Source organism: Sander vitreus, chromosome 4, assembly GCF_031162955.1.
Source record: "Sander vitreus isolate 19-12246 chromosome 4, sanVit1, whole genome shotgun sequence".
Classification (NCBI taxonomy): Eukaryota; Metazoa; Chordata; class Actinopteri; order Perciformes; family Percidae; genus Sander; species Sander vitreus.
This window is the reverse complement of record NC_135858.1, coordinates 14,451,483-14,466,448: the sequence shown is the minus strand read 5'-3', so window position 1 is coordinate 14,466,448 and position 14,966 is coordinate 14,451,483. Positions and strand designations below refer to the sequence as shown.

General features: G+C 40.7%; 1 protein-coding gene and 1 long non-coding RNA gene across 6 annotated transcripts in view; one reads left to right on the top strand and one right to left on the bottom strand.

The window, feature by feature from the left end:
- celsr2 (cadherin, EGF LAG seven-pass G-type receptor 2) overlaps window positions 1–13,356 on the top strand; it is a 69,422-nt gene extending 56,066 nt beyond the window's left edge. The window contains exons 19-34 of one of the 4 annotated variants that reach the window (XM_078248523.1): window positions 303–486; window positions 2,638–2,956; window positions 3,446–3,613; window positions 3,722–3,845; window positions 3,946–4,146; window positions 4,261–4,435; window positions 5,170–5,282; window positions 5,672–5,754; window positions 8,090–8,216; window positions 8,305–8,415; window positions 9,048–9,178; window positions 9,271–9,356; window positions 9,444–9,602; window positions 9,924–10,142; window positions 10,411–10,633; window positions 11,826–13,356. In XM_078248523.1, the coding sequence (XP_078104649.1) occupies window positions 303–486; window positions 2,638–2,956; window positions 3,446–3,613; window positions 3,722–3,845; window positions 3,946–4,146; window positions 4,261–4,435; window positions 5,170–5,282; window positions 5,672–5,754; window positions 8,090–8,216; window positions 8,305–8,415; window positions 9,048–9,178; window positions 9,271–9,356; window positions 9,444–9,602; window positions 9,924–10,142; window positions 10,411–10,633; window positions 11,826–11,850 (2,448 nt within the window). In that variant the 3' untranslated portion in view covers window positions 11,851–13,356. Of the gene's footprint in view, window positions 1–302; window positions 487–2,637; window positions 2,957–3,445; window positions 3,614–3,721; window positions 3,846–3,945; window positions 4,147–4,260; window positions 4,436–5,169; window positions 5,283–5,671; window positions 5,755–8,089; window positions 8,217–8,304; window positions 8,416–9,047; window positions 9,179–9,270; window positions 9,603–9,923; window positions 10,143–10,410; window positions 10,634–11,825 lie in introns of all 4 variants that reach the window. The other 3 variants (XM_078248522.1, XM_078248521.1, XM_078248520.1) reach the window with 3 other exon arrangements.
- Window positions 10,569–14,931, bottom strand: LOC144516861 (uncharacterized). 2 transcript variants are annotated; one of them, XR_013501878.1, is made up of 3 exons: window positions 13,463–14,931; window positions 11,708–11,935; window positions 10,569–10,657 (listed from the first exon to the last, which is right to left on the bottom strand). It is a non-coding gene; the product is annotated as an uncharacterized LOC144516861 (long non-coding RNA). The 2 variants fall into 2 exon arrangements; XR_013501879.1 differs by lacking the exon at window positions 13,463–14,931 and adding an exon at window positions 12,093–12,173.
- Window positions 14,932–14,966: the final 35 nt, after the last annotated feature.

Genomic DNA, 14,966 nt, shown 5'->3' with positions numbered 1-14,966 from the left:
CTGTTAGAGATGGTAAGTCCCTTTGTAGTGGACTTTGGGCTTTTTCACTTTGTAAACCTATAACGTGCACAAAAAAGATATATAACACAATAAAGGAAAGGGAAAAAGCCCAAAAGCATAATATGAGCACTTTAGTAAAAGCACTTTAGATTGTTGCGGTTTCAGCAGTAAACAAATTGGTGTATGAACAGGAAGCCAGACTTCACAGCCGTTCATGCTGTATCTGCAGCGAATACATCACACTTCATTTCACTCTCCACTGTGGCATCCTGTCACACTGAACTCTCGCTGTTTTCTGACAGAATCTGGTCCGTGTGGGCAGCGCCATCCTGTCTCCAGACACACGGACGCACTGGGAGCTGATCCAGCACTCGGAGGGCGGCACGGCGGCACTGCTGCGCCACTACGAGGAATATGCAAACACACTGGCACAGAACATGAGGAAGACCTACCTTAGCCCCTTCACCATCGTCACACCACACATAGGTGAGCGTTTTACCAGGGAGCTGTGACATGCTGACAACCACTACAGCTATGTAGCTTCTTTACTGGGGATCCATATCTGTATTAATCGGTTTTAAAGTGCAGTTTGAGATTTATAGTTCATTATGTGAATTCGCTGTTTTGTAATTTTGTAAAATTATTTTTATTAGGACAACACAATTAAAGTCATTAAAGAACAGAAAATCTGGGCTCATAAAACAAATAAAATAAGAAACAAATTAAAGTACAAATAAAATCCAACATGAAAACAACAGAAATAGGGCAGCACATTTTCACAGTAAAAATAGTAGGAATATTATTATCCTATAATAATATTGTTTCTTTTATTACATACAAAAATAGATCATACTTAGAAGATAGAAATCCCCTTGATAATTATTAGTCAGAGGAAATGACTGTTATTAATTTTAACCATTCAGCAAATCATTGGTCTGACTCTTCCAACAGCGGGGAACAATCCTTAAAGCACAGTTATTTACAGTTGCTCTGTGACACATAGTGTTTAGAGCTTAAACTAATGATTATTTTCATTATTGATTAGTCTGCTGATTATTTCTCAATTAATCGATTAAACATCAAACGTCATAATTTCCTAAAGCCCAAGGTGACGTCTTCGGAGGTCTTGTATCGTGTGTCGGTCAGAGGTGTCAAAAGTATTCACATTCATTACTCAAGTAGAAGTATAGATACTAGGGTTTGAAAAGACTTCTGTAAAAGTTGAAGTATCAACTCAAGCTTTTTACTCAAGTAAAAGTGTAAAAGTACTGATTTCAAAACTACTTAAAGTATAAAAGTAATGTAAGGGGGAAAATTCCATTAAGTCCATTAAGGACAAAAGCTTAGCCCCCACAGAGGCCTATAGTGCATACCCCACCTCCACAAAAAAAGGAGCACCTTGTTCAATTGTATTTGTCTTTTCTGTATGTTCAAAAATATAAAACGATAAGAAGTTGATCTTAAAAAAAAAAGCGACATTAAAGAATGGCTTGTGTATTGCTAAAGCCACAGGGTCAAAATTAAATGATTTATTAAAAATGTAATAACAATAACTTATAACAATAACTTATTTCAGGCTGAGTCTGTGTTTTTCAGACAACGGCAGCTACAGTTTGGTGTTACAATTCTCTACAGTGAAATACAGACACTTTTACACCGTTTAGCTGTCAGCATTTTAACCGTGTTTACTCCAGCTGCTAGCTAACGGTAGGCTAACGTTAGCTGCTGTCAGGTGTACTGTTGACTAGCGTCCCGTGCGGCGATGTTTCAGTTCCCTCTTACGTCCGTTTTCGGAGCATCAGAGAGAAGCGCAGGCATTTAAGTGGCACCTAAATAAGGCACCAAAATCCGCGTTGCTATTCGGTCCGGTAGATAACGGTCGTTAGGGCACCGGTGCCGTATTAGGTCTGTGCAGGGGCGATGGATCGCGTACAAACCAATAGGGTGTCGGATGGTATATGTTTATACTTCTCATCCAACCACAATCAAATTCACTCTATCCGGATGGCGCGATTTATCTGGATAGGGTTTTTTTTGTGTTATTTTGAACGATGACAGGCCGGAATGAAAACAAGCCGAACTGAAATAGGAGTAACGAGGCTATTTTTAAAATGTAAGGAGTAGAAAGTACAGATAATTGCGTGAAAATGTAAGGAGTTGAAGTAAAAAGTCTGCTGTAAAATAATTACTCCAGTAAAGTATAGATACCCAAAATTTCTTCTTAAGTAACGAAGTATTTGTACTTCGTTACTTGACACCTCTGCTCATGGTCCAAAACCCAAAGATATTGAGTTTATTGTCACAAAAGACAAAGACAAGCAATACATCTTTACATGTGAGATGCAAGAAGTCGGGAATGTTTGACATTTTTACTTGTAAAATGACTTAAATGATTATTACAATTCTCTGTCCATTGACTAATCGATTAATTGACTAATCATTTTCGCTCTAATAGTGTTAATCAAGAAAAAGTAATAGCGTCCCTCTTATCAGCGCTGTAATGATGTGGCCATTTTTTTTATGGCTCAATCTGATATTTTTTTGGACTCAATATATACAATTTTAGGGCTCCAATTCTCTGGTTAAAGGAGACGTCCATTTTCAACAGCAGAGCTCTGTGCCTGTTTTTCTCTGCAGTCATCTCTGTGGATCGTCTGAAAAAGATGAATTTTGCCGGAGCCAAACTCCCGCGGTATCAGTCCCTGAGGGGCCCTCGTCCTGTGGATCTGGAGACAGCTGTCACACTGCCCGATTCAGTTTTCCAACCACCTGTGGACACCAAGGGCCACAGACACTTGGATGTCTTCCCAGAGTCCTCGCTGAGAAACCGCTCAGCCAACAGGAAGAGACGGCACCCTGAGGACGGTCAGCAGGACGCCATTGCCAGTGTGATTATCTTCCACAGCCTGGCCTCGCTGTTACCAGAGAGCTATGATCCTGACAAGAGAAGTCTGCGGTAAGAACAATTAATAAAGCTATAACATGAAGCACTGTGACTGGAAATAAAGGTTTTTACATTATGACCAGGATTTCCCTTAGAATCGTCCACAAGGTCTAAATGAAGAGATTTGTTAAAAAAAATAGTCACTTTGATTACATTGAATCCAAAACATTTAGCCAACTAGTTTGGCTTGTAGAGGTTTTTTTCAACTAATATCTTAGATTCAAAGGAAAACCTTAAAAAAATGAACAAGTAGTGTTTGTGTATCGAGAAAATACTCTATCTTGCTGCTGTAAATACTCACTAGTGCACCAAATATGTATTAATCAACTGCTGAAAATAGTCCCCATCACTATTTACTCTTGTTTGAGTAAAACTCACTTAAACGACAGTGCCTAGGTGGTTAAAAAGGAAACTTCACAGGTATGTTTTGTGACCGTTTTTTGAAGATTCAAATCTTCAGTACCAACCAATTTATGCCTTTAATTATGCACTTTTCATCAGGGTGCCAAAGCGTCCGGTCATCAACACACCGGTGGTCAGTATCACAGTACACGACAACGACGAGCTGCTGCAGCACACGCTGGACAAACCCATCACTGTGCAGTTCCGCCTGGTCACCACTGAGGAGCGCTCCAAACCTATCTGTGTCTTCTGGAATCACACCATACTGTGAGTTCAACAACACACACACATACAGTGGAGTTGATGATGAAACTGAAAACTGGATGTAGTTATGTTATTCCAACATCGTCCTCTGCTCTTTGTGTTTTATGTCAGTGCCGGGAGCGGCGGCTGGTCAGCGAAGGGCTGCGAGGTGGTTTTCAGAAACAGCACCCACATCAGCTGTCAGTGTTATCACATGACCAGCTTTGCTGTGCTCATGGACATCTCCAGGAGAGAGGTGAGTGACTTGAAACCTTTTAACTTCAATAAAACCACAGATATCATCACTCTGTTCTCTAACTCAAACTTTCTTCTTCCAATCGTGGCGTTTGCGTCAGAACGGAGAGATTCTGCCAATCAAAATCCTGACGTGGAGTACAGTGGGAGTGACGATGGGCTTTCTCTTCCTCACCACGATCTTCCTCCTCTGTCTGAGAGCCATGCAGTGCAACAAAACGAGTATTATCAACAATGGAGGTGTCGCGCTCTTCCTCTCCGAGCTCATCTTCATCCTGGGCATCAACCAGGCAGACAACCCGGTAATCCATTCTGTTTTTTTTATTGATTTCATCAATTCATTAATAAGATTTTTAATTTAGTCTCTTCATGTTTTAATCACCCCTCTCTGTTTCTCCCTCTTCATCTCTCTGCAGTTTGTGTGCACAGTCATCGCCATCCTGCTGCACTTCTTCTACCTCTGCACTTTCTCCTGGCTCTTCCTGGAGGGGCTGCACGTCTACCGCATGATAAGCGAAGTGCGAGACATCAACTATGGACCCATGAGATTCTACTACCTGATTGGCTGGGGAGTGCCGGCCTTCATCACAGGTCTGAACCTTCGTAATATCACGGAAAATGTACCTGCTGTACAGAGGAGAATCCTGATGAGTTTCTTCATCCAATTTATGTCTTGTAGTATCTTAAATGTCTAAAAGCAGCAGTCCAGGCCACAACTTGATTCTTAGCACTGTTGTGCCAGTTATAAAAATCTATTTTAAGACATAAAAAGTTAAATATAGATGAAAATGGTTCATACAAATGCAGCTGCAGAAAATAGACAGTAAACAAACAATAAACCGGCACTCAGAAACATTGACATTTACTTCTCTGTTTGATTTTGTTTCATGAGATGCATTTCTAATGAGTTGGTGCCATTTTTAAGTAATAACTAAATTCACACAGTACTTTTTATGATGTCTACGTGTGCTTATGGTTTGTCTTGTGGGCTTAATTTTATGACCACATAGTTTGTTAATGCTTTTTTATCAGCGAGCTGACCTCACTGGCTGCATCCTGGACGTACAGATCGATCCTTATCAAACATGCTCGCAGTCTTATTTAGCGATATCCGTGATCCTTCCACTGTTCTCATGGCAAGATGAAAATTACAGTTAAAATGTGAGATGTTTTCCAGTTAAATGTTATCTCCTAACTGTAGTAAAAAGTCCAAATTGGGGCTCAATGTTATTTTATTTTGAAAACAATGCTGTTTAAAGCCATCCAACTACTTCAGATGAACAACCTCCTCTTGACAGAAAAAGGCTTTCTTGGTTTGTGTGCAGGTCTGGCAGTAGGACTGGACCCTGAAGGCTACGGCAACCCAGACTTCTGTTGGCTGTCTATGTACGACACTCTCATCTGGAGCTTTGCTGGACCCATCGCCATGGTGGTGTCGGTGAGTCCCTGCAGAAGCCTGCCATTGAAACTGTTGTATCATTATTTATGCACATGACAAAAGCAGTGTGCATCTATGTTGTTTGGCACTTAAGTTCATACTGGCTCACAGGTACTGATACAATACAAAAAAACAAGATGGAAAAAAAAACATTGAATCAACCTTTAAATGCAGAAAAAATATAAGTATATCTTCACAGTCCAACATGCTGATCTCATCAGATCGGCACTACAGATATTGTTTGTTAGTGTACACACCCGTCACTGTTCAGTTGAGTGTGTAAAGAAAAAATAGTAGAAAATATTCTGACAGAAAGATTACTTTGATGTTTGCTCTCACACACTCCTGCCATGTTGTTGTAGTGATACAGTTTGATATTGTGTCCACAGATGAACATCTTCCTATACATCCTGTCGTCCAGAGCCTCCTGCTCACTCAGACACCACAGCATTGAGAAGAAAGAGCCTTGTGTGTGAGTGTTACGTTTTAATCAACTATAAACACTGTTTACATGCTCAAAGTTATTCTGCTTAAGTATTTGTATTTAGGCATTGTCTAGTGGAAGGAAATTCCCAGCCTGAAATTGCCAACTTTCAAATCAAACTAGTAATACTCGCCTAACAACCATTTAAAGGAGGTCAATAATTGAATTTCCATCAGCATTTAATACTGATGATCAGATCAAACCTTTCCTTCGATCCGTTCTAAAGGTTGCTCAATTATCTGTTCCTGTTGGACTGACTGGAAGACATTACAGAGAAGCTAACATTAAGAATTAGTCAATTAATCAAAAGTCAGTCGACTAAAAAATAATTAGCAGCTATTTTGATAATCCAAAAATTGTCTGTCATTTTTCAAGCAAAGCGTGAAACAAAACATAGGGAGAGGCAAAGAATGGCACCTGCGTGTATAAAACTATTCAGCAAGCTCACAAAGCAGCCATCACATGCGAGAGATTGTCTGCTTTGCCAGCGCTGGAGGGAAATACACGCTCTACAGGTCACTCTGCCCTCGAAGTGGATTTCTGCACGCGTGTGAAACTGACTTTTGACACTTTGGGGGGCAGAAACCAAGGAGACACTGGCCCTCCTATATTGATTAAACACGATCTCACCCACAGACCCCTCCTACCTTGATCGACAGCTATCGTTACAGGAAGCACGGAGGTGTACCGGCCGAAGAAGCGTTTCTGTCTTTAACGATGTAGCGCTAGTGGTGTGCGATACTGCAATCGATCCGATAATCGTTCATCTCTGCCATTCTTCTGCACCGTCTCTGTGCTGCTTTGTGTGTGTGTGTGTGTTTGTGCTGCTGGCCGCCGCCAGACCTGGCTACCTGCTTGCTTGTTTGCCTGGCACCGCTGAGTCACGTGATGGTACAACATCAAATCACAAGAGGGAGGAGGAGCAAAGTGTGCCTGCTCTGCGCTGTGACAGGAGCGACACTTTACCTAGACACAGACAGCCAGGTCGCCTCTTTGATGAAACCACAGCAGTGCATACTGGAGAGAAACTGAAACTAAAGTATCGATCTCATTACACTGGTATCGATCAATATCGATACCAACGTTGGTATCGATATTATCGATATTTGGATTGATCCGCCCACCTCAATGTAATGCAAGATAGCACCGTAAATAAAGGACTATATAAGTGTCTCTCGTTCGTTCTGTTGTTGGGATATGTGCAATGCTTTTTGAAATACATGCCGATGTTATGTAACCCATAACTCTAACGTTAACATTAGAGCTAGCCTTAGCCAGAGACGGTTTTAGAACCATCTTTGACTGAGCTAACTTTGCATTTTGTTGCCATCCAGTCTGACTAATCCATAACAGAAATTTAGAGCCAACTCAAAGGTCTTTAGTTGCACATTTGAGAACAGTAATCTCTGGACCTCTGGTCCTTGACCATTGTCAGATTTTAATTTGAATGCAGTCAGGATTTAGCCTATATGTTTAGTAGCCTATACTTTGTCATTTAAGATGCTACTCTGGTTTCTGGTCTCTTTTTCTAAATAATGGTTTCTTGTTAGTCTGTTTGGGCTGGACATATTATTCATGTATGACACAATAATAATAAAAATCTAATTAAACCATATAGTAACCTGCCTCTGTAGATTCACGTAATTGATGGAATTTACAGTAAAACTATAGGCTATCAGGTGTAATCAATACATAGGTTTTACATTGTTCAAACTATTCGAAGATAGATCATAGTGCGGAAATACCCCGACGTCTATGCAAATCATATCTATGCCGGTAGTAAACAGCTTAGGCCACGATAAAACAGTATCAACCGGTTACTAATTCAAAGTATTTATGGTGAATAATAAATAATATGCCAGTCATATGTACAGTATATGCCTGGTTAATGTTCTAGACATGGAGTATGATGTAATGTGTGATCGTGTTCTACTAATAAGTTAAACATGCCAAATATAAAATAAGTATCATTTAGTTGGCTCTAAATTTCTGTTATGGATTAGTCAGACTGAATGGCTAGGCTAAAAACATGCAAAGGTTGCTAAGGCTAGCTTTAATGTTAGAGATATGGGTACATACCATATACTGTATAAAACAGGTACACATACACACTAAATGGCATTTTAGAGGTTAGGACTTTGTTGCACAAAGTTCATGTTTGTGATCACAGCTCTTCACAGCACACTGTGCCGCTCTGTGTCTCATTTTACTACACTCCTGATGTTGGCTTCTGGTCGCTTATCATCAAGCTCCATCTTCAGATCATTGAATTCGTAGAAATTGTCCTGTCAGCTGCTCACTAACTTCTCATGTGATTCTGCAGCTCAGGCCTGAAGACTGCAGGTGGCGTTCTCCTCCTGGTTTCAGTCACTTGTTTTCTGGCGCTCCTCTCCGTCAACAGCGACATGATCATCTTCCACTACCTGTTCGCTGGCTTCAACTGTGTGCAGGTGAGCCCTCTATTTCCTTCTGAAACTGCTTGAATGGTTGATTTTTGTCTTTTTTCCTGACCTTCCTTCTTCTGTCGTCCAACCACAGGGTCCATTTGTTTTCTTCTTCCGCATTGTCTTCAATAAGGAAGCAAGGAATGCTATGAAATACTGCTGCAGCCGCAAGCGTCCGGATCATATGATCAAATCCAAATCCTCTGTGAGTTCATTGCACAGGCTGAGAAAACACTCCATTCAGTCAGATACTCTCTGGGAATTCAAAACTCAGCTTAGTTACATGTTGGGGGCTTATCCTACAAACACAAAAACGGTCACGGCGACTGTCATAAATTAAGGTGAAACTACCAAGTGTTGTCAATTGTATATAACTGTGTCGAGATATTTCCACCTTAAAGTATAAGGCTGCCAATATTCTTTATTTTCCTTACTTACTAAATCCCAAAAAGACCAACACCAACAATGAATTGGTCCCACTAACAAGTTATATTTTAATGACCTGTTTTTAAATTTCACAATTATGTGTTTGTTTGCTTAAAACATTTCAAGTTATCATGGCCTTTCTTTGATTCCGTATGCTGAGAGCCACAGACATGCTTGGGAAGTCAGTTTTTGAGAGGGGGACTTAGACTTTGTTGGATTTGGTGTTTTCGTGGGATTTGTCGACAAAATAGAATAACAACAATCCTATCCTTTAAGCAATACTCAGTGTTTTTATCAGCAGCTCAACCGCACAAGATCACAGAAAAAAAAAACATACTCCATTTGACTCAATGCATGTTTTTTTTTTTATTCTTAAAACACTCATCTTTCCTTTCATCTCTGTATTTTCAGGGCTACAAATGCAACACAAACTACATGGACGGGAGGTTGTACCACCTTCCCTTTGGAGACTCCAGTGTGTCTCTAAATGGCACCATGCAGAGCGGCAAGAGCCAGCAGAGCTACGTGCCGTTTGTCCTCAGGTACAAAAACATTTTAAAATAAAGATTCATACGCTGCATTACACGACAGAGTGCCAGGAGCAGCTGTACACTGACTTTTTCTGTCTTTTCAGGGACGATGGGTTGAGTAACAGTCAGGCGCACATCGCTCTGAACGACCACGCGTCACTCTTCCATGAAACTAAAGAGCACCTGGATGGTATTACTATCATTCAGTATCTCTTATTTATCTTAACTGCAATGAAAAGTATGACTACATCAACCTCTCCTCTCCGTCTGTGTGCAGATCATGACAGCGACTCGGACAGCGACTTGTCTCTAGAGGACGACCAGAGTGGATCCTACGCCTCCACACACTCCTCTGACAGCGAGGACGAGGAGGGTCCACTCCCACCAGAGGAATGCTGGGAAAACCTGGCATCTTCCAAGAGACCACAACCGCACGGTACAGAAGTTCATCTGAACCCAGCCCCACTTTGTGCCTCTCATGGATTATCAACACTTTCTGCAGAAGTTTTTTCTTTATTTATTTTTTTTTAAATCCTCAAACACACTTCAAATTATGTGGATTCATTCATTCACATTCAGAAACAATGATAGATTTTATCGCCACATATGTTCATTAACACACGAGTAGAGAGTTAACCCATCTCAGCCACATCTTTAGGTTAATCCCATATAAAACTATTAGGATTTAGTACGTAATAGTGACTGAGTTATTATGTATTTTTCCTACATTTAATTTATTCTTTGTTTCTGTTTCCAGACAACAGTTTGAGTAAGACGTACTGGCCTGGAGATTACACAGGAGCAGTGAGTGACGGCGAGCTCGCAGGTTCAGACAGACTGAAGCCGGACACTCTGGCCAATCCGGAGCTAAGTCTCGGCTGCGTCACCCGCATGTTGTCGGACGACCGGACGCAGCAGGACGCCATGATGGTGCTGCTGCCCAGTCTGCCAAACATCTACGCCCACCCTCACAAAGGTAAAGTCCAGCCTAATGCAAACACCTGAAGGAGATCATGTACAACTTAATGTGTTAAACATATTGTTGAGATTGTAATTCAACTTTTGATAAATTTACATAAATCAATTCTCTTTGGAATTTTTCAAGATGACACAAGTGAAACAGCAAAATGATCCCACTATTTCATTTAATTTCAAAACAAATATTCTAAGAGCGAATATGAATGAATCACTGTTCCCCCCCCCTGTCTATCGTTGTGTCATCACATCTTGTTTTTCCTCTGCAGGGATCCTAAAGAAGAAGCAGCTTTCTCCGATTGTAGAGAGAAATGGTCTCAACCGTATCCACAATGAACTTTGTGAAAACGCTCCCGGCACGGCGTCTCCGCAGGGATCAATTTCTAGTAACGGTCAAGCCGGACTGGCTAAAACCAGCCTGCCGGATCAGCTGAACGGCGTCGCCATGAGCATTAAGGCAGGGACAGTGGATGGTGACTCGTCAGGATCAGAGTGAGTATAAACACAAGCTAAGACCTATAAAGTCAGAGAAAGATAAAAAGCAATATTAGTATTAAGAATAAGAAACAAGTGTCTTCTACCTGTTATTGTGTCCAGTGTAGTGTCTCGTAAGTCATGCAGTGTTTCGTTCAACTGTCTGCGTCAAACTACGATTTGTGTCGTCGTCCTCAGTGATTGTTCTTTTCATTTCCACCTAATAATCTTAAATGTTAAACCAAATGAAGATAGCGCCCATCCTGCCATTACCCACAGTGTGAATGTTAAGTGTTGTTCAGAGTGATAACGCAACATGAACGGCTATTTTAAGAACAAGGATTGTAGAATTGATTACTACAACAGCTGGTATGTCCATCCATCTGAATCTGATCTATTTTAAACTCACTGCTCATTTAGCACATATATGTTTCATCTTTTGCTTCGGTGTGGACATGCAGCTCTAGCTTTTTATCAGTGTCAAGGCTGTTGAATGCTTGATGCAAATCTAATGTCCTTGTTCAGAGTAAAATAAAGGAGAAATAATTAGCACTGGAGGAGGATAGTGGAGTTTCCCCCACTTTAAGCTGCAGATGCTTGTCCAATATGAAGAAAATGATGGCTCACTATGAAATTAAAGCTTAGCTGCTGTATGACCTACTGCAGATGAGTGGTGAGTATAAAGTAGCGACAGACTTCCTGAAGACAGTCATACAGGCATATTTATACGTTAATGCTCAATTCTTAAAATACAGCAGGTCTTATTTACAAATAAAAATCACTAATCCACCTTCTTTGCCCCTTCTCTTTCCAAAAATCATAGATTTTTATTCTTTAATTTTATCCCATGAAGCTCTGATCCTCATTCAAAACAATCAGGATCACTGTCTTCAGATTGGTGCATCATTTTAGCATCTGTCACCCCTGAGAGAGAGAGAGAGAGAGAGAGAGAGAGAGAGAGAGAGAGAGAGAGAGAGAGAGAGAGAGAGAGAGAGAGAGAGAGAGAGAGAGAGAGAGAGAGAGAGAGAGAGAGAGAGTGTGAGTGTGAGTGTTCATACCCCTCAGAGGGTGTGTGTGTGTTCATTGGCTCACGTTTTTTTCTTTTCTTTGTGTTCTTGCTCGTGTTGTGCTGCATTCGTGTCCAACACATTCCTCTTCATCCATGCTGAATCCACCCACCTCCTCCATGCTCCACACCCTGTTTTCCCAGCAGCAACTGCAACACTTCCATGTGACCACGCTGACGGAGGGGTGTGTCTTTACAGGTCATAAAGCCTCCTTCCTCAACACTGACTGCAAACAGGGAGCACCGGACATCTCCTTAAAAAAAATGTGGAAAAAGAAGGAATTCCTCCTCGTCATCATGATCCTCTGAAGGAGTAGGGAGGGGTGTGTGTGTGTGTGTGTGTGTGTGTGTGTGTGTGTGTGTGTGTGTGTGTGTGTGTGTGTGTGTGTGTGTGTGTGTGTGTATTCTTACATGTGTGCCAAACCTCAGGAGTCACTGCACTGGCCCAGGCTCACGCACACTGACAGAACGAGTCTCACTCTCCTTTTAAAGAAATCATTTTGTTTACATACTTGAAACAATGCACTTTTTTTATTTACTGCCCAGATTTGTTGGCGGTTTAATTCTTTTATTGTTTTGTTCCAGGATATATGTTTTGAAGACTGTGGAACCATAAAGAGGTCACGTTTTTTTTTTTTTTTTTGGGTGGGTCATTTAGTCGTAGACTTGCAAACATTCAGGGAAATTGCTTTTTAATGCATTAACTACTTTGTGATGACTTCCTGGTTTGCCTACTTATGTTATTGAAGTGTGAGCCTGTTTGGGGGGTTCAGACTCAGGTTGAGTTACTTCAAATGTCCAAGAGGCACAGAACGGTCGAGTGCAGGCTCTTCGTGGATTTCTGAACTTGAAAACGAGGAAGGAATCGCTGCCTGTTAATGGATGCTCCGTATAGGCTATTTCTCATTAATGAAAGATGTTTTCCAGAGGCAGCTGTTCACAGCTGCACACACTGATGGCTTTCTCAGCCTCCGAGGGGGCAAACCTGCATGTGCAGACCCAAAAAAGTACTCAAAAGGACTTGATTAAAAAAAAAAAAAAGTTTGTAAATCACAGAGCACATTTTTTTATGGACGTTAAAAGCGCTCTCGTTTTTATTTTTTTTATCTGGAGGGATGAACGCATTCATTTGAGTTCAGTGACTTAACAGCTGTATTTTATAGATTAGCTTCAGAGCTTTTGTCATTTGTAAAATAATGCGAAATTGTGCTGTAATACTTTTTGAGCTGTAATCCATTTTTACTGTACAGAGTGGCCTGTAAATGAATCTAGGACATATCTTTAAATGTAAGTAAAACTTCTTTCAAACACTCAGAAACCGTTTAAAGGAATTGCTCTTGATCCTCGGAGGGAAATATCTTTTATCTTACTTACTACTTTTAGTCAAATTGATGTGATATTTGTGGATGCCATTTTACAAACCATATGAATTTAATGTAAAGTATCTCATGCCATAAGAAACAACACTACCAGGTCAATCATATCAACTCTGGTATCCCATCAGAGAATTTTCTCTTTTATTCTGCCGCTTCCTGTTTTTACTGATTAAACTGTTTTCTACCACTTCCATCTTACCTCAAATTTGTATCAGTGCCAAGTCAAATAACTGGATTTCTCCCTGTGTGATGTATTTTACATTACAGTTATTTTCTGATATTAAAGTGCTCATATTATGCTTTTTGGCTTTTTCCCCCTTTCCTTTATTGTGCTATATATCTTTTTTGTGCATGTAATCAGTTTACAAAGTGAAAAAGCCCAAAGTCCACTCCAAAGGGACTTACCATCTCCAACAGAAAACACTGTTCACAAACTGCTCCAAACAGCTCTATTGTAGTGCAGTCTTTACTTCCGTGACGAACGTGCTTCACTTTGTAACACACGTTATAATGCTCACCTAGCTGCTAGCGTGGCACGCCTTCATGCTCTGCTTCTGACTGGCTTGAACTGCTTACCTAGCTACTGCGCATGTGCAACTCCCAACAAAGATGGAACAGAAGTGCGATGCCTCACTCTGTAGCTAAAACAGAGAGCTCAACACACAGGGTGAAAAGAGGAGCTTCAGCAATGTGCAGTACAACAAAAATATGGTGTTTTTTGAAAATTAAACTATGTACAGTAAACCCATTCTGATATAAACTCTAAATACAATTATGAACCTGAAAATGAGCATAATATGAGCACTTTAAGGTACATCCTACTGTACAAGTGGAATAATCAGATATTATTATATATTATATTATTTTTATGTCCACTTAAATTAACTTCACCTTGTTATTTTGCAGTGCATGGTTAATTTAAAGCAACAGTTTTACATTTTTGGAAATACACTCAATTGCTTTCTGGTGGAGCGTTACATGAGTAGATTAATACCACTCGCATCTGTTATCGTAACCCTAAATATGAAGCCAGCAGTCGGTCTGCTTGGCTAAGCATGAAGACTGGAAACGGGTAAACAGTTAGCCTGGGTCTGTCTAAAGAGAACACGTGACACCTAAGCTTGTCTTTATGCTTCAAGATCTCTTCAGTTTACCTGGAACCAAGGACCAAAGACTTGGCACTGGGGAATCTGAAGCTCAACTGGCTAACCCTAAATAAGACCACAAGATTTTGATCACCAGTATTCTTGAAGGGAGTCCCAACTCAGAGGCTTTAGTCAAAGCAAATGAAAAGCAACTACAGCAAGCCGAGACATGAAACATGAACCGAGTCATTTTAAGTCAATTTCTCAACTGCATACCAGCAACATGACGCTTTGATATGAGCAGAATATCTGACCAATGGACTATCTTCACATCTACTGTATGAGTACACATCCTGTTGATACTTTATAGTTTCAGTATTCATCTTTGAGAGTGACACAGATCAAAAGTTTTTTAATCATCAGAAATTGGTCATAAGAAACTGATTTCTTACTACTTGTGTCCTAACAACAATCTGCTCACATTTCTTCAAGACATTTAGAACCAAGGAGAGAGATGAGGCGTTATTATGGAACCCACACAAAGTCTAGGCAAGACCCGCCCTTCAATAGCATTCACACACTACTATTGGCCAGGCGTCCATGCTTACGCTAGGTAACGTAACCCGATTTGTTCAGGTCCTATCCCCTGACCAAAATGGCTATCCTAACCTTAACCACTCGAGGTCAATGCCTAACCCCAACCAATCAGCCTGCTTCGTAGGGCGGGACTTGCTTAGAAGTTACGTGGGATCCATAATAACACAGATGAGGCATAACACTCACTAGGTGGTGCTAAAGCTGCTCACCTGTGTTCCTTTTTCATC